Source organism: Rhincodon typus, chromosome 5, assembly GCF_021869965.1.
Source record: "Rhincodon typus isolate 14 chromosome 5, sRhiTyp1.1, whole genome shotgun sequence".
NCBI lineage: Eukaryota > Metazoa > Chordata > Chondrichthyes > Orectolobiformes > Rhincodontidae > Rhincodon > Rhincodon typus.
The window spans coordinates 19,522,061-19,546,109 of NC_063336.1; the positions used below are offsets into that span (position 1 = coordinate 19,522,061).

A 24,049-nucleotide genomic window follows, 5' to 3' on the forward strand; every position below is an offset into this window, starting at 1 on the left:
GGGGCATAGGCAGAACAAACTGACAGTCCAAAAGAGTAGACAGAGACACAGGGAGAAAGAGGAAGGGCACAGACTGAAGCTATTTGACAATAGGTCATGGAGAAAGTTATGGGCAGCAAGTAGGAGAATGGGGTTGAGAAACATATCATCCGTGATCGAATGGGAGCGCAGACTCGATGAGCTGAATGGCCTAATTCTGGTCCTATATCTTATAGTGTATTGTCTTAGAGAACAACAGGAGGAAATAAGGACAATTTTTTAGTGCTGCCAGTTGTTGCAACCAGCAAAACACATGCTCAAAGGGTTAAGGAATTAGATGCAAACGCATCTTTCAAAAGGAAATTGATATATATTTGAAAACAAACTAGCGTTATGGATAAGATCTCGAGAATTAATGTAAATCTGCCATCCAACTCTGGTCACATTATAAATCTGTATGCAATTAAAATTATTACCTGCCTAGATAAAGTACCTAATGAAATTACAATCGGAGTTGCTTTGACAAGTTAACAAGCCCTGTTTTGCAGAGGTTGATGACTGAATTAAATTATGCAGGTAGAAAGTTGAGACAAGAGTGTTATCGTGTACTAAAAATTTACACAACATGTGAATCGATATACTAATATAGTAATCAGCATAATTTCGACTATTTTGTAGCTTTGCAGCGAGAGAGATTTCCTGCTCATATAAGCTCTTGTTTAAAGATTCTGGCTGTGGTGTCATATGTAGCACTGAAACAGAAGTGTAGAGCATGTATTAATTTAAACCGTGGTAATCCAGGTTGGTAATGCTTAGAAAGCAGGATTTTGATACAGTCTGGTCAAGCAAGCATATGATTTTTCACTGACATGTACAAATCTGCCGAAAATGGCACCATCATGCACCCCAGGGCGGCATCACCACTTTGGCAGTCACAACTTTCAGTTAGTGTGCTTGTATACCTTTAAAAGACCTAATTGTGATATTACTACCATCTCATTCCATGTGACCTAAGAGTATAAAGGTCTCAGATCTATCTCAACAGAGGCCACTTGGAGAATATCAAGTTGATGAACAAATGCTGCATTTTCTAACTGAGTAGTTTAATATAGCCCAGAGACTGAAGTACCTGTGGTTATAACATATGTATACATCAGGAGAATTTCATTACCATGTTACCCATGTTTAGTTCGTGTGTTATGGAAACTAACATAAGCATTGCCACATCAGCTACAAAGTACATATCACAGCAGCAACACATGGTAAAAAGCAATTGCTATTTATAAAACAGCGTAAGTTCTCAATGGAAGACAAGTGGAAACCTTGCTGAACATCAGTTGGATGACAGTCCTGGAGTCAAAGTGTTTGGATAATTTAAAGAGCTGTAAATCTGCAAAAGGCAGAGCTATTTTCTTTCTGCTAAAAATATAGTTTCTGTCAAACTTGAAGCCCTGTTTCTCTTTTTGAAAAAAGAACAAATAGCTTGTTTTCTGATTTAAAAGTTTTAAAAAGGCAGTCAAAGGCTTCCCTCAGCAGAGGTACAAAGTTCTTCTGAGCAAAGTATTGCTGTTAAAGCACAAAAAAACAATCTTTTAAACTAATCGGTCTTACTAGTGTGCACGAGTTTAGTTGGGTCCACCATTTTGGCTCTTCAATTCAATACTACTACAGACAAAAGCATCCACGTTTTCATCATTCTTCACTAGGTGCACATGGCAACTTGTGGCAGAAACCTACTACTACAGGCCTGTGTTTCTGAAAGGAACAGTCTAAAGTGACCAAAGCAGAGGATGTAAAGGAATAGCAACAATGAAAACTAAAGTGAAGCAGAAAGCAAAAAGGGAATAAAGGAGAGAAAAACAAAATAATTAAAACAAAGAAACAAACAAAACCTGCACTCCACTTCTAAAAGAAAAGCCCTTCAGCAAGAAATGGAAGGCAAACACTTAATTATGGATTGGGAATCCAACGATGCGTTTGCTGCACTACATCTATTCAAGCAACGTGTGCAGTTTCATTTTACCAATCCAGCTATAAATGGTCCCGAGAAGAGATTGCTGAAAATCTTGTTTGCTATCAGAAATAAGGGGCTTTGTAAAATTAGTACACATGGCTTTTTGTTGTACATCTGAAAGATCCAGAAAAGATCTACACAGCACCTGAAGAATAACTCAAGAGAAGAATTAACTTCAGGATTAACAGACTCTAACTCATTCATACAAGCAGAAATGCCAAAAGTCAATAAACATGTTTGTTCCAAAGTGCATTATTTCTCCAGAGAAATTTCAGAGAGACTCATTGCATTAATAATTGCCTCTACACTGATTATAGAGTCATAGAGACATAGAGATTTATAGCATGGAAACAGACCCTTCAGTCCAACTTGTCCATGCCAAACAGATATTCTGCATTAACCTAGTCCCATTTGACAGCATATGGCCCATATCTCCCTAAACCCTTACTATCCATTTACTCATCCAGATGCCTTTTAACTGTTGTAATTGTACCAGCCTCCACCACCTTCTTTGGCAGCTCATTCCGTACATGCACCACGCTCTGTGTGAAAACGTTGCCACTTAGGTCCTTCAGGAAAATGTTTGTGGATATGTATCCTGGTCAGAATGGCAGATGAGGTATTGTTAGACTTTTTACAAGCTGGAGAAGAGTTAAAGTTAGAGAAAGCAGTGTGAATTGTTAAACCAACAGATTTTCAGAAACAAAATTATAAGATGAAAAGTGAGTAATTATCATACATTAATATAATTATTGAAATTTGGATTTCAACAAAGAGGTGGATAGGTGTGGGTTAACAAGGTGTAGAGCTGGATGAACACAGCAGGCCAGGCAGCATCAGAGGAGCAAGAAACCTGACATTTTGGGTCTGGACCTTTCTTCAGAAATTACTTTTGCGTAGGGTTTTCTCTTAAAAAAAAACCAGGGAGTCATTCTGGAACGGTGACCTAATCCAATATTTTTCAAAAATCAATTGACCAAGACCCTGTGGACCACATGGAAGCTGCAACCTTGCAAATGGGGCAGGAGTAAAACATGCCTGGCCCCTGAGAGCAACCACAAGGCTGTCAGAATGGGTGTGTTCTCCCCCTCCGCATAACTTCGAAGAGACCTCTGAAGATAAGATGGACACGGCAGATGTCGCAGCCTCAACGCTGTTACTGCCTGAAGAAGAACATAAGTTTCGGCTGGTACGCTCCAGGCGCAAGAGGCAGTCTACAGCCCGCTACACGCCCACCGCCTATATTCGAGGCAGATTCAGAGGACCCAGCCCCGGTGCAAAAAAGCTCCAGGAGAAGCTACAGCAAAAAGAATGGGCCTATGTCCCAGGAATTAAAGGGGGAGGGGTGTATTGATTAGAGCGAGGTCAGCCAGGTGGACCTCATAGAATATAAGTTGCCTAATTGGGGCTGCTAATCTGGTCCAATCAGGGATCCCTGGCTGACAGATATAAACAAGAGTGTCAATGGTTTTGTTCACTCTGAGAGCTGGCTCTGAGGACGCTGAGTCAGTGTTGTGTACTGTGCATGTGTAAAAACAAAGGGTGATGGGATACTGGCCTTCATGGATTTATTTTACACAGGTTTACCAGACGGATTCCTGGGATGATATGAAGAGAGACTGGATTGGGTAGGGCTATAACACAGGAAGGATTCTCCCAATCACCAGGAGTCCAGCGGAGAATTTTCTTCACCTAGAAAGTAGTGAGCCTGTAGAAATCTCTGACACAGAAAGCAGTTGGGGCCAAAACATTGAATACTTTCATGAAAGAGTTAATATATTAGGGCTAAAGGGATTAAAGGGTGTGGGGAAAATGCATGAACAGGATACTAGGGTGGGTGATCAGCCATGATCATACTGAATGGTGAAGCAGGCTCAAAGGGCTAAATAGCCTACTGCTGCCCCTATTTTGCTGTGTTTCTGTTTAAAAAACACAAATATAAGTATACTTATTCATGATTAAGACAGATAAAATGCAGCCAGTTTGATACAATACTGTGGCTGCAAAAGTATATAGATATGGAACAAATTCTGAAGATCAAGAGTCCCGATCACAAGGGTGAATTAAATTGTCTCTCATGGCTTCTTTGGTTTCAACAATTCTAGTTGTCTGTAAAAGTGATGGTCTCTCTCCATTTTGATCGCTTATCTGGCAGACTTTGGTCTTCCCTTGCTACAACTATTTCTTTCAAGCATTCTTAGCTTTAATGTCTTTTCATCCACATGGAAAAAGAGTGGGAGTCTCAGTCTGGCCTGCACCTACAAATTTGTAGCAAATTGCAGCTCAACCAATCCAAGGACTGTCTTTCCCTAACTCAAAGATTCTTGGAGCTGCTCTATCTCAAAGTATTTCTGCCCCCCCACACCCCCACCAATCCCAGCTGCTATAGTAAGCAACGTTGTCTTGCACAACTAAAAATGTATACCTCTTGATCTTTCCAAGTTGCAAAATTCTTCTAGCATTTCAGCTATGTGGTAGTGCAACTTACAATTCAATTTAGACCAAACAAAGAACAATACAGCACAGGAACAGGGCCTTCGGCCCTCCAAGCCTGTGCCAACACATCTTGCCCTCCCATATTAAAACTGTCTTCAATTACAGGATCTATGTCCCTCTATTTCCTTCCTAATCATGTAATTGTCCAGGTGCTTCTTGAATGCTGCTGTATGCTTCCACCACCTCCTCTGGCAATGTATTTCAGGCACTCACTACCCTTTGTGTGAAAAACTTGCCTTGTACATCGCTTTTAAACTTTTCACCCACCCCTGCACTTTGAACCTGTGCCCCCCAGTAATTGACCCCTCCACCCTGGGAAAAAGCCTCATATTTGCAACTCTATCCATGCCATTCAATCTTATAAACTTCTATCAGGTTACCCTTCAATGTCCTGCGTTCCAGTGAAAACAAACCCAGTCTATCTAACCTTCCTTCAGAGCTAGATTTGCCCATACCAGGCAACATCCTGGTAAACCTTTTCTGTACCCCCTCCAAAGCATGCACTTCTTTATGGTATTGTGGTGATCAGAACTGTAAGCAATATTCCAAGTGTGGCTTAACTAAAGTTTTATAAAACTGCAGCATAACTTGCCTATCCTTATACTCAACGCCCCTTCCAATGAAGGCAAGCATGCCATAGGCCTTTTTTACTACTTTATCTACGTGCGCTGCCACCCTCAGTGATCTGTGGACCTGCACACCCAGTTCCCTCTGGATATCAATACTCCTAAGGGTTCTGCTATTCAGTATGTAATTTCCACCTGTACTTGACCTTCCAAAATGCATCGTCCAAAATGGAAAATGATGTGGACTCTTACATATTCTATGCCCACAAGTATGTCCTGTGCCAATGTGATAAAACACTGGGAGGACAAATTGTGTGTGTGTGTATGGAAATTATCGATTTATTTATTGCTTTGGCTTTTCTTTCCAAAAATTTATGTTTACTGCTTGTCAATCCAAAATGGTCTCACTGTCCCTGGTAAAAGAGAGAAAATAAAACATGGCCCTGCATGTGAAAAAGTTAGACAAGCCCTCACTAAAACATTTCAGTGTCTCAAAACCCATCTTTACTTCATAGACGATTCTCTTACTCTCTGTTCTCAATTTCCAACATTTAATCTTACGTCTATGTTCTAGTCCCGATGGCCAATGATAAGGATATTTTTCTATCTGCTCATGTCACATTTCTTAATCGTTCTAAACACTTTGTTCAAATTCACATAATTTTGTCTGTCATAATGAAAGCTATTTACCTCTAGTATTTTAATGCAGGATTATTACTTATAAGTGCAATTTTGACATAAACATTTTAAGTTAGATTTTAATATCTAGGAAGCCCAAGCGAAAGATTTTGCATGATTATTACAGTAATCATTCATGGATGAAAGAATATTAATAGCTGGAAGATAGATTAATGTAATAACTTAAGAAAAGTCAGGAGAGAAAAATCTATTTAGGCCAAATATGACCATTCTTCAAACGCTTGAACTTCTGATCATTTGATAGTACAGAACTTCAGTATGCTGAAAACAGGTACTATTTGCTGAAGGTTTTCATTTTGCACCAATCACGATCCCCTGCAAGCAAATTAATGTTTGGGAAAACATCATTTGTACAATATGAGAAGACTGTGCTGATTGGCAAGCAAGTGGATTCTGGTTGTTAGAGGATTTGCCATACAGGATGTACCAGTTAATGATGACCTACAGTTAACAGCCAAGCTACATTTAAATGTTAAACCAAGCATATTGATCCTGATTGGTCAGCTGTTTGCAACAAACAAAATACCAACTGTGCCCAACCAGTCTGCAACAGTCAATTTTGAATCATCAGTCGGGCATTGTGTTGCATTTGCAAGTACTGCAAGCTACATGCTTTAAGACATAGGGCAATGTTCTTTGTGCTTGTGCTTTTCTGACCGACTATGAAATAATAATCCCTAGATGTTAATAACTCTTCTTGTCGTGACATTGGTGATCTGTCTGGGCTCTTTGTTCTGAATGAGTATCTTTTGATTAAACATAGATTACGCAATCATAAGCCTTCTATCTTTGCTAGCTTGGCTTGTATGAAAATGAACAGGTGTTAGGCAGACTGACGTAAGCCTCTATATGAGTGAAGCAGAGCAAGAACTTGGCAGCATTAATGTATTTGATGAAGTTGGGACAAATTCAAAAACAATCAATTTAGTTCTGATGAAACATCCCTGATCTGAAACGTTGAGCAGAAGTTTCTGCTCCATTGAAGGACATGGGACATATCGAACCAGTCGGGAAAATACGGTAGGAAATGAAAAGAAAAAGCCACAACATTAAAATTGAAACAAAATCTCAATGACCTCAGAATTTCTCTATTATGCAGCAACTACCTTATTTTCTGCATTTGGGTCCCATTAGTAGCACAAGCCATCTCATTTCTAAACAGCTTCCAATTCTCCTCTACTTCCCCATGAAACTGTAAAGTACCAATTCCCCTCATGAAAATTTTGGAGCTGTTGCTTGCTAGCAGAAGCTTGTTTCCCTTGGCTTCTGTCTGCATTACAATGGCACTGAATATTTCATGGACATTATGTTCCTCCACCTTTTGTCCACCCCTTGTCATCACCAAACCACCAGCCTCACCACGTCACTTTCCCTGCTCTCAGACCAACTCCTACACCACTTCAGCCCTTCACAGCTTCACTTGGAAGCTCAGGGACACCTAGCACTTGCATACTTCTGCCAGGTCGGGTTTCACGCAGGGACACATATGTATCTCATGGATCTACATAGGATGTACTTAATGAGTGTAAGCCTCCTTACTTATCACTCACACGCTATGCACTCACTTGGAGACTGTCAGTTCTGTGGCTTGCATTGCCTACTGGCACAAAGGGAGAGGCAGGCAGCTCATCACACTTTGGAGCACAAAAGTCAAGGGGATCGACCCATCACTGTGCTACATCATTGTCACACAGAGCATGTGCCAGAAGCTTAGGCAGCAAACATACCAAAGGTGCCATGGCTGAGGGTCAAAGGGAACAGATCCTATTGTGGCCATGTGGACCATGGTCAATCAGATGGTCCCATTGTCTGATTACAGTCCAAGGCACTGGCTGCAATCAGTTAGGTGTTTGGTTCTGATCGAGAGTGGGGATCCATGTCTTTATATTCCAGAGACTGGGCCATGGTCAGTCCTGAAGGTCAAAGTGCAACCTGGGGGTTATAAGTGCGTTTGTTGGGGTGCTGAGACTGAAGGTTTGCAACAGGGCTATGCTTGAGTGGGGCTACTCTCATTTCTCAGTCCAGGGGTCTTTTCTGTTGGCAGTCCATGGACTCCTGAGAAAATTCAAATCTGTAGATGGGCTTTATTGGACTGGGTCACTGAAAGTATGACTGCAGTGAAAAGGGGCAATTAAAGATAGGAGGGTGGGATCCCATAACGCATAGGAGAGTCGAGAAGCTGCAGGGAGCAGGGTGGAGGGTTCATAAATCAGTTTCATGCTGGCATCTACCTGAGGAGAGTGTATGGCTAACAAAGGGATGGCTCTGGGGGTAAATTGGGGACATTAATGGTTATAGAAAAGGAATTGAATGTAAACGTGAAGGGGCTGAATGGTCTTTTGGGATGCAGGGATAGAAACACAAGAGGGAATATGGGGGCGTGGGGGATGATCACCCTGCATTCTCAGGTGGAGCAAACTAGTCACTCACAAAGACGCAAAGCTGAAACTTGCCATCTTTGGTCCAAAGCCAACTGTTCAAGAACAATATGAGGTAGCTTCCACTGTAGGCAGAGTGGGTGGAGTAAGTTACTGTTTTTCTCCTCAAAGTAGAATGAAGTTATCTGAATGTGACGTCCTGCTATGGGCAATTGAATTAAACATGCATCCGCTGATTCAGTAAGCTACTCATCTGGCAGCAAGTTGCACTTCAATGGCAGGTCATTCATTGTCCATAAACGAACATTACACATCATGGCCCCAAGGAAACATGATCACGACATTGTTGGCATGAATTGCCTCCTTGTCAGAGCAGCTAAGAAAGTGCAATTAGATGCCAACTTGCATGCACCACTCAGGCTTCATAGAACCCATTGTATAGTTTAAGCGGTGAAGAGTAGATAATCAGTGAGAAAGGTTATGAGTCATTTGGCAGACTGAACATCATGAAATTCACTCAAGAAAATGGGAAAATCCAAACTATTAACAGATACTGAGTGTTTCCAGCTCTTGTGTTTTTATTTCAGAGTTCTATTTTTTTCTTTTGGATTCATTCACGAAACATGAGAGTTGCTGGCTAGGCCAACATTTATTGTCCATCCCTGATTGCCCAGAGGTCAGTTGAAAGTCAGTCACATTGCTGTGGGTCTGGAGTCACATGTAGACCAGACCAGGTAAGGATGGCAGTTTCCTTCCCTAAAGGACATTAGTGAGCCAGATGGGTTTTGCTGACAATTGACAATTGATTCATGGTCATCATTAGACTCTTAATTCCAGATAGAATTGAATTCAAATACCATCATCTGCTGTGGCGAGATTCAAACCCAGGTCTCTAGATCATTACCTGGGTCTCTGGATTAAGATATCCACAGTATTTGGACACAAGAATTAGGAACTGAAGCGGGCCATTCTGCCTTCGGCGTCTGCAATAATTTGCTTTTACCACCTCCTTACCACCTTGTCCGACAATCAACTCATTCTCCGAAGCGACAACATAGCAATGATTATATTTGCCATTTATACAGTTTTCAATCAGCAAAGCAAGGTTCAAGACCTCCTGTAAATTGTCATAATCAACATCACCTTCATTCTCATCCACTCTTACCTATACCTGTAATCTAAAATTACCACAGAGGGCTGAGGCTGCCTTGTTAAAGGCTAAGAGATAGACAGATTTTTAATCAATAAGGGAATCAAGGGTTATGGAGAAAAGGTAGGAAAGTTGAGTTGAATATTATTATTAGTTCAACCAGGATCTCATTAAATGATGGAGAAGATTTGATGGGCTGAACTTCTGCTACTATGTTGTCTGGTCTCAGGTACTATGCGGTCAGTTAATGGTCCAGTGTGAATGTTGGTGAATGGCTCAAGTAGTGAATTGGCAATGTGTTGTAGGCTGAGTAGGTCGATAAGGTAAACGGGCCTACTGAATGAAGTTGTATATAGCTGACGTGGTAGGTGAGTAGAATTGAAGGTAGATGAGGTGGTAAATGGGTGAGGTGATAGAAAGATGGGAGCAGGAGTAGGCATTCAGCATTTTTAGCCTACTCTGCCATAGAATAAGATCATGGCTGATTTGTTTATCATCTCACTTGTCTGCCCCTCATAACTCTTGACTCCCTTGTCTGTCTTTCCAAAAATCTTTCTAACGTAGTCTTCAAAAATTTCATGACCTAGCCTGCACTGCTTTCTTTGGAACTCCACACACTGACAATCCTCAGAGAGAAATAATTTCCCCTCAGTTCCATTTTAAAATGGAGACCTCTTATTATTTTAAAATAGTGTCCCTTATTCTAGGCTCTCTTACAAGCAGAAGTGTCCTGCTACCTATACAATCAAGCGCACTCTGGATTTTATATGTTTCAATAAGATCACCTCTCATTCTTCCAAACTCTAAAACACATACTCCCAACCTGTCCAACCCTTTATCATAAGCTGTTGTAAGGGTGAAGAGTGGCAAGTGAGAGAGATGACAGATGGGTGAGGTGGTAGAGTTTCGACATGTCAAAGTGGGCAGTCATGTTGGGTGGTGAAGGTTAATAAATTCTGTTTGGAGTGGAATTCAGATTGCTATGAGAGCAGTGTGAATATGTTGTTGGATACTTGGGGGTCAAGGATGCAGTCAGGGAGTCACAGGAGATAACAGGCCAAGCAGCATCGTAGGAGCAAAAAGGCTGACGTTTCGGGCCTAGACCCTTCATCAGAAATGGGGGAGGCGAAGGGGGTTCTGAAATAAATAGGGAGAGAGGGGGAGGCGGATAGAGGCTCCCTATTTATTTCAGAACCCCCTTCCCCTCCCCCATTTCTGATGAAGAGTCTAGGCCCGAACGTCAGCGTTTTTGCTCCTATGATGCTGCTTGGCCTGCTGTGTTCATCCAGCTCTGCACCTTGTTGTCTCGGATTCTCCAGCATCTGCAGTTCCTACTATCTCTCAGTCACAGAAGATAGTCAGGTGGTTGGAGAGCTTGTGAATTTGTTTTAGGGGATACTCAGAGAAGTCATAGTGGTAGGTTGGATTCAGTGGGTAATTTGGGTGGTTGAAGGATGTAGCTGTGGGGGGGCGGTGGTGTTGTTGGGTGATAGGGTGGTTCATCAGGAGGTCAGAAGTGGTGGGTGGCGGGTCAAGGTGTTAGTCAGGAAGGGGGAGTTAGGATGCTCAGTCTGAATGACTGGGAAGTCAGCTCTGTATTTACCCAGGTGCTTAGATAGAGTTTTCTTCAGTCTAACATTTCCTGGGTAACTATTTACCTAGGTGCAACTCTATATCAGGAGACATTTGCGGAGGTTTCTGAAGAGCAGGGGATTTGTCCATCAGAAGTTGAAACTTCCCAGATAATTCCCATGGAAGTCAGCACATCAGAACTTCCATGAGGTTCCGATGCACATCTCTGTTCAAATATCCAGTCTCCAAAAATAGGAGACCGGAAGATTTGGATTCAGCATGTTCACTGTTAACAGTGCATACCATCTACGAAATGCACTGCAGAAATTCTCCAAGGCTCCTTAGATTCTCCCACAAGAGGAAACATCTTTTCAACATCCATCCAGTCAAGTCCCCTCAGGATCTAATATGTTTCAATTAAGACATCTCTGACTCTTCTAAACTCCAGAGAATATGGGTATTAGCGTGTCTAGCCATTCCTCAAGAGACAACCTGCTCATTCCAGGTATTAGTTTGGTAAACCTTCTCTGAACTGCTTCCAACATTAACATCCTTCCATAAATGTGGTGACCTATACTGTACATAGTACTCCACATGCAGTCTTGCCAATATAATCCGCATAACTGAAGCATACCCTCCCTATGCTTGCATTCAATTTCCCTTGCAATGAAGCATAACATTCTATTAGCTTCCCTGATTACTCACTGTACCTGTGTACCAGCCTTCAGTGATTCATGCACTAGGATATCAAGGTCTCTGTGCATCTCAAAGTTCTGCAACTTCTCATCATTAAGATAAGATGCTTATTTTTAATTCATTATGCCAAAATGGACAATTTCACACTTCCCCACAGTGTACTCTATTTGTCAAATCTCTGCCCACACACTGAAGGAGCCTACAAATGGATATAAATAGTTTATGTCCTATTCACAACTCACTTCCCTACCTGTCTTTGTGTCATCAGCAAGTTTAGCGACCATACCTTCAGTCCCTTCATCTGCATCATTTATATGAATTGCAAAGAACTAAGACCCCAGCATGGACCGCCATGGAACACTACTCATGACACCCAATCAGCCTGAAAAAGCTCCCATTTATTCCTACTCTCTGCTTCCTGTTAACAAGCCAACATCCCGTGCATGCCATATGTTACCTCCAACACCAAGCACTTTCATTTTCTGCAGTGATGTGGCACCATAACAAATGCCTTCTGGAAATCTAAATACAATGCACAGGCTTGTTCCCCTTTATCCACAGCACAAGTTGCTTCTTCAAAGAACTCCAATAAATTAGTTAAACATGATTTCCCATTGACAAAACCATTTTGGATTACCATGAAGTTATCCAAGTGCCCAGTTATAATGCCTTTAATAATAGCTTCTAACCTTTTACCTGTGACTGATATTAAGATGACTAGTACCCCAAGACTGGGCATCCATGAGGCGCTATCCTTCAGCACAGTCTGCAATCTCATGGCCAGATATATCCCCCACTCAACCATTATCATTAAGCCAGGGATCATTCCTGGCTCAATGGAGAGTCCAGGAGGACATGCCAGGAGTAAGACGAGGCATACCTCAAGGTGAGGTGTCATCCTGGTGAAGCTACCATACAGGATGACTTGAATGACAAACAGCATAAGCAGCAATTGATGGACAGAGCTAAGTAATCCCACAACCAAAGGATCAGATCTAAGGCCTGCAGCCCTGCCACATCCAGTCATAAATAGTGGTGGACAATTAAACAATTCACTAGGGGAGAAAGCTCTACAAATATCCCCATCCTCAATGATGGAAGAGCCCAGCACATCAGTGCAAGGATAAGGCTGAAGCATTCGCAACATTCTTCAGCCAGAAGTGTTGAGTGGCCTCCTCCAGTGGTCCCCAGCATTACAGATACCAGTCTTCAGCCAATTCGATTCACTCCACGTGATGTCAAGAAACAGTTAGAGGGAAGTGAAAAGACTATCAGCCCTGACAACATTCCAGCAATGGTACTGAAGGTTTGTTTTCAGGAACTCGCTGCACCCCTAACCAAGCTGTTCCAATACAGTTACAATTCTGGCACCTACCCAACAATGTGGAAAAAAAGCCCAAGTATGACCTCTACATAAGATGCAGTACAAGTCCAACCCAGTCAATTATCACCCCATCAGTCTACTCTTGATCATCAGTAAAGTGTTGGAAGGTGTCATCAACAGTGCTGTAAAGCAGCACGTGCTCAACAATAATCTGCTCAGTGACGCCCAGTTTGGGTTCCAGGACTACTCAGTTGCTGACCTCATTACAGCTTTGGCTCAAACACAAACAAACGAACTGAATTCCAGAAGTGAGGTGAGAGTGACAGCCTTTGACACCAAAGGCTGCATTCAACCATGTGTGGCATCAAGAAGCCCTGGTAAAACTGGGCTCAATGGGTATGAGGTGGTGAACTCTCAGCTAGTTGGACTCATACCTGACACATTGGAAAATGGCGGTGGTTGTTGGAGGTCAGTCATCTTAGCTCTGGGACATCTCTGCAGGAGTTACTCAGGGTAGTGTCCTAGGCCCAACAATCCGCAGCTGCTTCATCAATAAACTTCCCTACATTATAAGGTCAGAAGTAGGGATGTTCACCAATGATTGCACTGTGTGTAACACCATTCATGGCTCTCCAGATCCTGAAGCTGTCCATGTTCAAATGCAACAAGACCTGGACGATATCCAGGCTTGGGCTGACAAGTGGCAAGTAACATTTGGTTCACACAAATGCCAGGCAGTGACCATCTCCAATAACCTAACCACTGTCTTTGACATTCAATGGTGTTACCTCACAGAACCCCCAATATCAAAATCATTGGGGTTACCATTGATCAGAAACTCAACTGTACTCGCCATATAAATACAATGGCTATAAGAGCAGGTCAGAGGCTAGGAATACTCCAAGCAAGTAACACATTTCTTGATTCCCCATGCGTACCCATCATCTACAAGGCACAAGTCAGGAATGTTATGGAATATTCCCCACTTGCCTGGGTGGGTGCTGCTCCAAGAACACTTAAGAAGCTTGATGCCATCCAGGACAAAGCCCTCTCAATTGGCACCACATCCACAAACATCCACTCCCTCCACTACTCAGTAGGAGCAGTGTGTACTATCTACAACTTGCACTGCAGAAATTCACCAAAGATCCTTAGGCAGCACCTTCCAAACCCACAACCACTTCTATTCAGAAGGCGAGCAGATACATGGGAACACCACCACATGCAAGTTCCCTTCCAAGCCACTCAACATCCAGACTTGGAAATATTTTGCTGTTCCTTCAGAGTTATTGGGTCAAAATCCTGGAATTTCCTCCCTAAGGGCATTGTGGATCAACCTACAATACGTGGACTGTACTGATTAAAGAAGGCAGCTCACCATCACCTTTACAAGGGCAAAACCAAAGGATAATAAATGATGGCCAGCCAGCAACACCCTTCTCCCATGAAAGAATAAAAAGTAAGGAGATTAAATTGCAATGTATAAAACTGTCAGGAACCTAGATACAGTTGATGGAAAGGGCCTATTTACTTTGTCAGAGGGGTCAGTGATTAGGGGACTACATTTAAAGTGACTGGCAGAAACACTAGAGGTAAGATGAAGAAAACCTTCAGCAGAGTGTGGTAAGTGTCTGGAACTAACTGACTGAAAGGATAGTGGAGACAAAAACCCTCAACTTGTTTAAAAGGTGTTTGGATACCCACCTGAAGTGTTGTAATCTCTAGGGCTACAGAACAAATTCTGCAAAGAGGAATCAGGGTGGGTAACTAATTTGTTGGCCAGAACAGATACAATAGGTGAAGCATCCTTTTCTGTGCAGTCAGCTTTCTCTGATTCAGTAATTCTGTACAGTGCTGCACCTAGATTACTATGTGCAATTTCGGTCTCCTTTTTTGAAAGAAAAGATAAAATTGCATAGTAAGAATTCAGAAAAAGTTCACTTAACTTATTATTGGGATGAAGGGCTTATTTTATAAAGAAAGACTGAAGACATGAGAGTTGCAATGGTTTAGCAGAATTACAGGTGACCTCAGTGAAACATTTATGATGCTTGGGAGGGGGTGTAGGGCATAGGACAGAACCAAGGAGAACGTTTCCACTTGCAGAGAGTTTAGAACTAGAGCACATGGTTTGCGAATAAGAGGTCTGCCTCCTATTTAGGATGGAGATGAGGAGATTTTATTCTTCTTCAGAGATTTATTATAATGTGAAATGGTGGTTCTGGACAGCACAGTGGCACAGTGATTGGCACTGCTACCTCACAACTCCAAGGACCCCGGTGCAAATCTAACCTCGGGTTTGCACATTCTTCCAGTGTCTACATGGGTTTCAGCCAGGTCCTCTGGTTTCCTCCCGCAGTTCAAAGATGTGCACACTAGGTGGATTACCCATGGTGAATGTGGGATTACGGGATTGGGATAATCGTTGGAGGTTCAGTGCGGACTTGAAGCGCTGAATGGCCTCTTTCTGCACTGTAGGGATTCCATGAAATTCAATTCAACTGGAAAGCAGTAGAGAGATAGACAGACAGAGTCAATACAGTGTGAAGCTGGATGAACACAGCAGGTCAGGCAGCATCAGAGGAGCAGGAAAGTCGATGTTTCAGGTTTACATCCTTCATCTGGACTGGGGGGAGGGGGAAAGGAGCTGGGAAATAAATAGAGGGAGGAGGGGTGGGGCTGGGGGAAGGTAGGTGGGATGGTGATAGGTGGATGCACATAGCGGGTAGTGAGGATTGGTCAGTGGGATGGGTGGGGCGGATCGGTGGGAAAGAAGATGGACAGGTAGTATCAGGTCAAGGAGGCGGGGATGAGAGGGAGGGTTGGACAGGGGATGAGGCCAGGGTTGGGGAGATTTTGAAACTGGTGAATTCTATGTTGAGATCATTGGGCTGTAGACTCCCGAGGCGGAACATGAGGTACTGCTCCTCCAGTTTGCGTGTGGCGTCATTGTGACACTGGACAAGGCCCAGGAAGACCATGTCACCCAGGGAGTGGGAGGGGGAGTTAAAATGGTTGGCAACTGGAAGGTGTTGTTGATTATAGCATACAGAGCGCAAATGATCCACGAATTGGTCAACGAGTCTGCGCTTGGTCTCACCGATGTAAAGGAGGCCACATCGAGAGCAATGGATACAGTAAACCAGGTTGGAGGATGTACAGGTGAATCCCTGTTGGATTGGGAAAGGCCTTGGACAGAGGTGAGAGGGGAGGTGTAGGAGCAGGTGTAGCACCTCCTACGGTTTCAGGGAAAGGAGCTAGGTGTGGTGGAGTTGGTGGGGAGTGTGGAGCGGTCGAGGGAGTTGCGGAGAGAGTGGTCCCTACGAAAGGCAGATGGGGTAGGGAGGGAAATATCTCTTTGGTTGTGGGATCAGATTGCAGGTGGCGGAAGTGGCGGAGGATGATGCCATGGATGTAGAAGTTGGTGGGGTAGTATGTGAGGACCAGGAGGACTCTGTCCTTATTTTTGTTGGGGGGAGGGGTTTTTGAGGACAGAAGTGCGAGAAATGCAAGAGATGCAGTTGAGGGCACTTTTGATCACTGGAGGGGGGAAGTTGCAGTCCTTGAAGTAGAGGAACATTTGAGATGTCCGGGAGTGGAACGCTCCATCTTGGGAACAGATGCGCCCAGAGGTGGAGGAATTGGGAGTAAGCAGGAGAGGCTGGATCATTGGATACATTCAAGGCTAGATTTCATTTCTGAAGAAGGGTCACCTGACCTGAAAACATTAACTCTGATTTCTTACCACGGATGCTGTTAGACCTGCTGAGATTTTCCAGTAATTTCTGTTTTTGTTTCTAGACATTATGTGTGGAACCGCAGGAGATGGGTGAGATACAAAATGAGCATTTTGCATCAGTTTTACTGTGGAGAAGGATGCAGAAGCCAGAGAATGTGGGGAAATAAATAGCGGTATATTGAAAAATGTCCATGTTACAAAGGACAAGGCGCTGGACATCTTAAAATGCATAAAGGTAGGTAAATCCCTGGGACCAGATCAAGTGTACCCTACAACTTTGTGGGAAGTTAGGAAAGTGATTGCTGGGCTCTTGCTGAGATAGCCACAGGTGAGGTGCTGGAACACTGAAGGTTGGCTAATGTGGTGCCATTATTTAAGAAAGACGGTAAGGGAAAGCCAGGGAACTATAGACCGATGAGCCTGACATCAGTGGTGGGCAGGTTATTGGAGGGGATTCTGAGGGACAGGATTCACATGTCTTTGAAAAGGCATGGACCGATTAAGGATAGTCAACATGGTTTTGAGCGTGGGAAATCGTATCTCACTAACTTGATTGAGTTCTTGAAGAAGTGATGAAGAGGATTGATGAAGGCAGAGCTGAGAATGTTGTGTATATGGACCTCAGTAAGGCGTTTGACAATATTTCGCATGGTAGACTGGTTAATAAGGTTAGATCACATGGAATTCAGGGAGAACCAGCCATTTGGATACAAAATTGGCTCAAGGGTAGGAGACAAAGGGTGGTGGTGGAGGGATGTTTTTCGGACTGGAGGCCTGTGACCGGAGTGTGCTGCACTGATAGGTGCTGGGTCCACTGCTTTTTGTCATTTATATAAATGATTTGGATGTGAAAATAGGAGGTATGATTAGTAAATTTGCAGATGACACCACCATTGGGAGTGTAATAGACAGTGAAGAAGGTTATTTCAGAGTACAAGGGGACCTTGATCAGATGGGCTGAGGAGTGGCAAACGGAGTTTAATCTAGACAAATGTGAGGTGCTGTATTTTGGTAGGGCAAATCAGGGAAGGACTAATATAATCAATGGTGAGGTCCTGGGGAATATTGCTGAACAAAGAGACCTTGGAGTGCAGGTGCATAGATCCTTGAAAGTAGAGTCACAGGGAGACAGGGTAGTGAAGAAGGTATTTGGTACACTTGGCTTTAGTGGTCAGTGCATTGAGTATAGGAGTTGGGAGGTCAGTTTGCAGCTGTACAGGACATTAGTTAGGCCACTTTTGGAATACTGTATACAATTCTGGTCTCCCTGCTACAGGAAGGATGTTGTTAAACTTAAAAGGGTTCAGAAAAGATTGACAAGAATGTTGCCAGAGTTGGAGGGTTTGAGATATAGGAAGAGGCTGAATAGACTGGGATTATTTTCCGTGGAGCGTTGGAGGCTGAGTGGTGACCTTTTAGAGGTTTATAAAATCATGAGGTGCATGGATAGAGTGAATAGTCAAAATCTTTTCCCCAGGGTCGGGAAGTCCAAACCTAGAGGGCATGGGCTTAAGGTGAGAGAGAAAAGATTTATAAGGACCTAACGGGCTACTTTTTCACACCGAGAATGGTGCATGTATGGAACGAGGTGCCAGAAGAATTAGTGGAAGCTGGTATAATTATGACATTCAAAAAGCATCTGGATGCTATATGAATAGGAAGGATTTAGAGGGATCTGGGCCAAATGGGAAACGCTGATAAATTTAAGATATCGGTCAACAGGGACGAGTTGGACCAAAGGGTCTATTTCCATGCTGTACATTTCTGTGACTCTATTTTACATAGAGTCCTTAGAGAAATTGCTTAACCTGTGAGTCATCACATCACAGGTGAGGGGAGATGTTGGGAAGGAGAGACCATCATGGTAACATCAGCTAACAGAGGTATTGAATCCATGCATCAATGGAGATAATCAACGCTCATGAACTGAGCTCTTGCTCATGCAACCACTAGTTCTCAATGGAAACAACAAGGTGCAGGGCTGGATGAACACAGCAGGCCAAGCAGCATCATAGGAGCAGAGTTCTCAATGGAAAGTTGGCCGTTGCCTTGAACTAAATTGCACTGGGCCGTGCTGCCCTATGCTAGCCCACATCTACATATTGCAACGCAAGGCGATGTCGAACCCCCTGTCAATCAACTCGCTCCCTCGAAGGGGGCGTGGAACAAACCAATTGGCGCAGGCGGAAAGGCGGTGACGCAGTAGCAGAGCTCCAGCCAATGGTGAGGGAAGACTCGCGGGCGAGGTGTCAACAGCTCGTCAGAGTCTCGGCCGCGGACCAATCGATGTGCGAAACTGGGCGGGCCGCGGGACAGAGACCAATGGGAGAGCGGGAATTGGGGAGGGTGGGCGTACAGGAGGCGGGATTAGGTGGAACCCCGCCCCCCTCCTTCCCGGTCTGGCGGCGGCGGCGGTGGCCGTTGCTGCAGTGCAGCTCGAGGAGAGGCTGGCGCTCGCTGTCAGGCAGAAAGAGGCGTCTCTGTAAACAGCAATAACAACAACAACAACACAAGCCCGCCGTGTCAGTCACTCCGGGGTGATGCGCGGCACCGGGCAGGCGGCTGGAAGCTGTGCCCGGAGGATGAGGGAGAGAGGCCGGGGCCATGGATGCACCGTGATGGACACAGTCAGTGCACAGGCCTGCAGCCTCCCCCTTCTCCCTCCCTGCTCTTGCTAATAAACCCACCCCCCTCATTAAAAACCTTACAGCACAGCCTGACCCTCACCGACCCCTCCACTTACAGACTCACTCTGCCTCTTTTTTTAAGGGACTGGGGCATTTTTTTCCCCCGCTCCTTTATTTATTTTGCCCACCTTCCCTCCTCCATCCCTCTGTTTCCGCATTCCCCCCCCCCCCCAAGTATTTAGGATGTTTGCAGTGAGGATTGTCACCGCTGACTACTACATGTCCAGCCCCGTCAAGGGTCTGGATGTCTGCTTTTCGAAATTCCGAGAGAGTGAGGTGACCAGGGTGCCCGTGGTTCGTATCTTCGGGCCGACACCTGCAGGTAAGCTGGCATGTGTTGTGAAAATGTTACCCACAGCACCGCAGTAACGTCCCCACTGCGGGGCTGTTGCAGAAGGGCAGGGTGGGTGTGTTTGGGGGGGGGGGGGGGGGGGTGGTTGGGGGGGGGGGGGGGGGGTGGTGTGGTTTGGTCGTTTGGGAACTGCCTGTAGTCTCGCTTGCCATTTTGTTTTAGCCCTCCCAGGGGCTAGAACATTTGCTAACGGCCTGTCTCACTGCGTGTGCACGTACAAAATCGCATTTACGTGTGAGTTTAAAATGTGCACGACCACCCACAGCGCTGTCCTCTGAATGGTGTTACCCTCCCACCCTTGTGTTTCTACCCCCACCCACGCACCCCACGCACCCCACGATGTGGGAGATTTCATGTTGTCAGAGCTAGCTGTGCTCTCATGTTTTCGCTGGGGATTGTGCGCTTTTTTTTCTTTCTCTTTATTTCGAAACTACTTAACGGTCCAAGGCGAAAATCGTCTGAATGAACTGTATCCCGCGAAGGAGGAGGGAAATATGCAGATCTTTTCATTAATTGTGAAGAGGAATCTCTCTTTCTGCCCCAGGTCACTGTTGTAATTACCATCATCTCCCTATGTTTAGTTGAACCTTTACAGTGTCGAGAACAGAATAAACTGCATTTGAGTTAACTATGAAGCTCGAGGGATTATATAAAAAAAACTAGAGGGTAGCCATGACCACCCCACCGCCAATAACAAAAAAGGTGTGGTTTTTAAACAAATACATATTCTCATTATCTTCCATGTATTGAAATAATTTTATTTGCATACTGTAACTGTTGACGTTAGTCGCCATGTTTACTTTAGGATGTCTTGCATATCATTTTCCTGGTCAAAGCTGTACTGCACTTGTCAAATTTGTCAGCCGTTGTAAATATGGGCCGTATATCTACTGTTATAAAATTGAGGCGATAATTCTTCCGGCATGTTGTTAGAACGTGTTCAACCATTTTTTTTTATCAGGATGGATTTTTCAAGCCGTGAGGATTCTAATGAAGTGCAGTGATTCAGTTTTCTTTTAAATAGAGAAGCACTGAAGATGGGAAGAATTCTTGTAGGCTGTAGATTTTCACCTTGCTTTGATCTAGGCATTTTTGCTTAATTACTGTGTAGTGGATCTGAAGAGTTTGTTTACTGCAAAATATTATCTTCAAGTTAGTCTTATAGTTTGCCTTGTTCCTTACCTGAAGTTTCATTAGAGTTAGCAATCACTGTTTCATGGTTATGATTGACTTAATGACAAGAGGCAGAGGGTTACCTGGGTCCAGTAGTGTATCATAGGATTCAGTGCTGGTTCCTTTTCCATTTTAGTGTGCACTAATGATCTAGATGTGAATGTAAGAGGATTGAACAGTAAGTTTGCACATAGCATGAGAGTCAGTATGGTAAATAGCAAGGAGGAAAGCTTTAGTACAGGACCGTATGGATGGGCTGGTCCTATAGGCAGAACAATGGCAAATGGAATTTAACTCTGAAGAGTGGAGATGGGGCATTTTGTGAGGACTAACAAGGAAAGGAAGTACACAATGAAAGGTAGGACACCACAAAGTACAGCGGATCAGATGGACCTTGGTGTGCATGTCCAAAGATCCTTGAAAGGAGCAGGACAGGTGAATACAGATAGTAGGAACTGCAGATGCTGGAGAATCCGAGATAACAAGATGTAGAGCTAGATGAACACAGCAGGCCGAGCAGGAAGGCTGATGTTTCGGGCCTAGACCCTTCTTCAGAAATGGGGGAGGGGAAGGGGGTTCTGAAATAAATAGGGAGAGAGGGGGAGATGGATAGCAGAGAAGAAAGGTGGAGAGGAGACAGACAGGTCAAAGAGGCGGGGATGGAGCCAGTAAAGGTGAGTGTAGGTGGGGAGTTAGGGAGGGGATAGGTCAGTCCAGGGAGGAGGGACGGGGCAGGGGGGGGGGAGGAGGTTAGTAGGTGGGGGTGGGGGGGGAGGCTTGAGGTGGGAGGAGGGGATAGGTGGGAGGAAGGACAGGTTAGGGAGGCGGTTCGAGCTGGGCTGGTTTTGGGATGCAGTAGGGGGAGGGGAGATTTTGAAGCTTGTGAAGTCCACATTGAATAAGTTGGTTCAGGCAAATAGGAAACTTGTCTTTTAGGTATTAAATACAAGAGTATGGAGGTTGTATAAGATCTTGGTTAAGCCACAGCTGGAGTACTGTTCTGTTCTGGATGCCATGCTATCGAAAGGTTATGAATGCATTCGAGAAGGTGTAAAGGAGATTTGAGGATGTTGCCTGGGCTGGAGCATTTCAGCTATAAAGAGACACTAGATAGCCTGGATGTGATTTCCTTACAGCAGAGAAGGCTGAGGGAGGACCTGATTATGTGTACAAATCGAGGGACATAGATTTCCCCTTGGAGGTATCAATGACCAGGGTGCATAAAGGGTAGCAGATTTGAAGGGGATTTAAAGAAGAGATTTTTCATTCAGAGTGTGGTGGTTATTTGGAACTTAGCCTCTACAATCCGTTAAGGTAATGACCAACAAGATATTTAAGAACTATTTAGATGATCGCTTGAAGAATAATAGCATACAAGGCTGCGGGTCAAGTGTTGGAAAATGAGAATAGAGTCGATAGATGGTTGATGACCAGGCTGACACAGCGGGCTGAAGGGCCCCTCTTTGCTGTTAAACTCTGACTTCTCCATTAATACTGTTGGATAAGTCCAGTCATGTGCATTTGGGAATGCATGAACTTGGGAGACTTCAAGACCAAACTGTCACCCTCAGCTGATGAATCTGTACTTCTTCCAAATAGTGTTCAATGTGGAGAAGCGTTTCAGCAGCTAGGGCACAGAATGTACCCAAGGTGGGGGACTTCAGTGCCTGTTGTCAAAAGCGTTCGGTAATGCTACTACTGACATGGCTATCAAACTGGGCCTGCATCATGTGGTGAATGAACAACCGAGGGAATAGCTACAGTAAATCCTTGATTTTGTTGCCCATTCCTTAACTTTGTTTCATTTAAACATTGTTTATTTGGGGCCTGTTTTTATGACTTGCTTCACCATTTTTGATTTAAAGTAATGTATGCATTGTCAGAATGACAGTTGAGTTGGCGTTGTCTTGTGATCATATCCACTTACTGCTTACCTCCAAGATACCTCTAAGATTTTCTGGCGGTAGGCAAGGGCTTGGCATTGTGCTTGTACTGGGGCAATTCCTTGTGCAGTCTGGTTGCACTGATCTCAGCGAGGAGAGTGAATCAAGAGGTAGAAACGCTGGCCACTTGCATATCTATGGCAGGAAGTGAGAGGGGAAAGGATGGCAGATATAATTGGCAGTGAGAAAGAGTAGAGTTGGTGATGCAATAGGTCAGTGGTCCCCACCTCTCAACTTCAGGGCCTGGCCCAGGAACTGTATGCCATTGTGTACTGGGGCCCAGTTGGGAGGGAGTAGGGAGTAGCAACTAGCACTGGAGAAACCAGAATCTGCTTTGTTTTCTCACTTTGGGTTTCCAGTAACTCTTTGGCCCAAAGCTGAACAGAAAAGTGCCCCCCGAGATAGAGACACATCACATTATCACCAACTCATTCAAAAACAACCTGTGGCGCATTCAGCTATTCACTTTTGTTTTACCCCTTTTGAAGCGGAGCTTTATTATTATTTGTTAGGCTATAGTTTCCAAATTTATGGTATAGTAAGTACCACCCACTTGATATTTAAGGTATGTTGCTTTAACCCTAACCCTAACCCTAACCCTAACCCAGCTGTCAACTAAGTTACTAGAAATTCCCACTTTCAATCCCAACGTACAAATTGCAATGTTTTCCCTTCCATTAATGCAGTATTTCTTCAGTATTTATGACATTTTTGTTAGCAAGTGAGCTAAGAATGCACCCTGTAGATATATGTTACTGTATTTCAACTTTGTTTTTCCCAGGCCACAGATGCCCGAAGGAATCTAATGCTGGTTTTAATGTTGATTGCCATGTACTGGCACTGGAGGGGTTTTTTTTTCTTTTCATTCATTCATGGGATGAGGGCGTCACTGGCTAGGCAGCATTTATTGTCCATCCCTAATTGCCCAGAGGGCAGTTCAGAGTCCATCACATTGCTGTGGGCCTGGAATTGCATGTAGGTCAGACTACATCTGGTAAGGATGGCAGTTTCCTTCCCTAAAGGACGTTAGTGAACCAGATGGGTTTTCCTGGTAATTGACAATGGATTCATGATCATCATTAGATTCTTAATTCTAGATATTGTACTGAATTCAAATGCCGCCATCTGTCGTGGTGGGATTCGAACCTGGGTCCCCAGAATATTATCCATGTCTCTGGATTAACAATCCAGTGATAATACCACTAGGCCATTGCCTACCCTTTACAATGCTGATTCCAGAGTTGAGATGGTTGCCTTAGGAGCGATTAAGTAGACTGGGAC

The 24,049-nt window shown here is 44.0% G+C and overlaps 1 protein-coding gene across 1 annotated transcript in view; it reads left to right on the forward strand.

The window, feature by feature from the left end:
- The first annotated feature begins 19,009 nt into the window (after positions 1-19,009).
- LOC109917016 (DNA polymerase zeta catalytic subunit) overlaps positions 19,010-24,049 on the forward strand; it is a 170,426-nt gene continuing 165,386 nt past the window's right edge. The window contains exon 1 of the mRNA XM_048596685.1: positions 19,010-19,622. Coding sequence (XP_048452642.1) covers positions 19,484-19,622 — 139 coding nt within the window. The 5' untranslated portion in view covers positions 19,010-19,483. The remainder of the gene's footprint in view (positions 19,623-24,049) is intronic.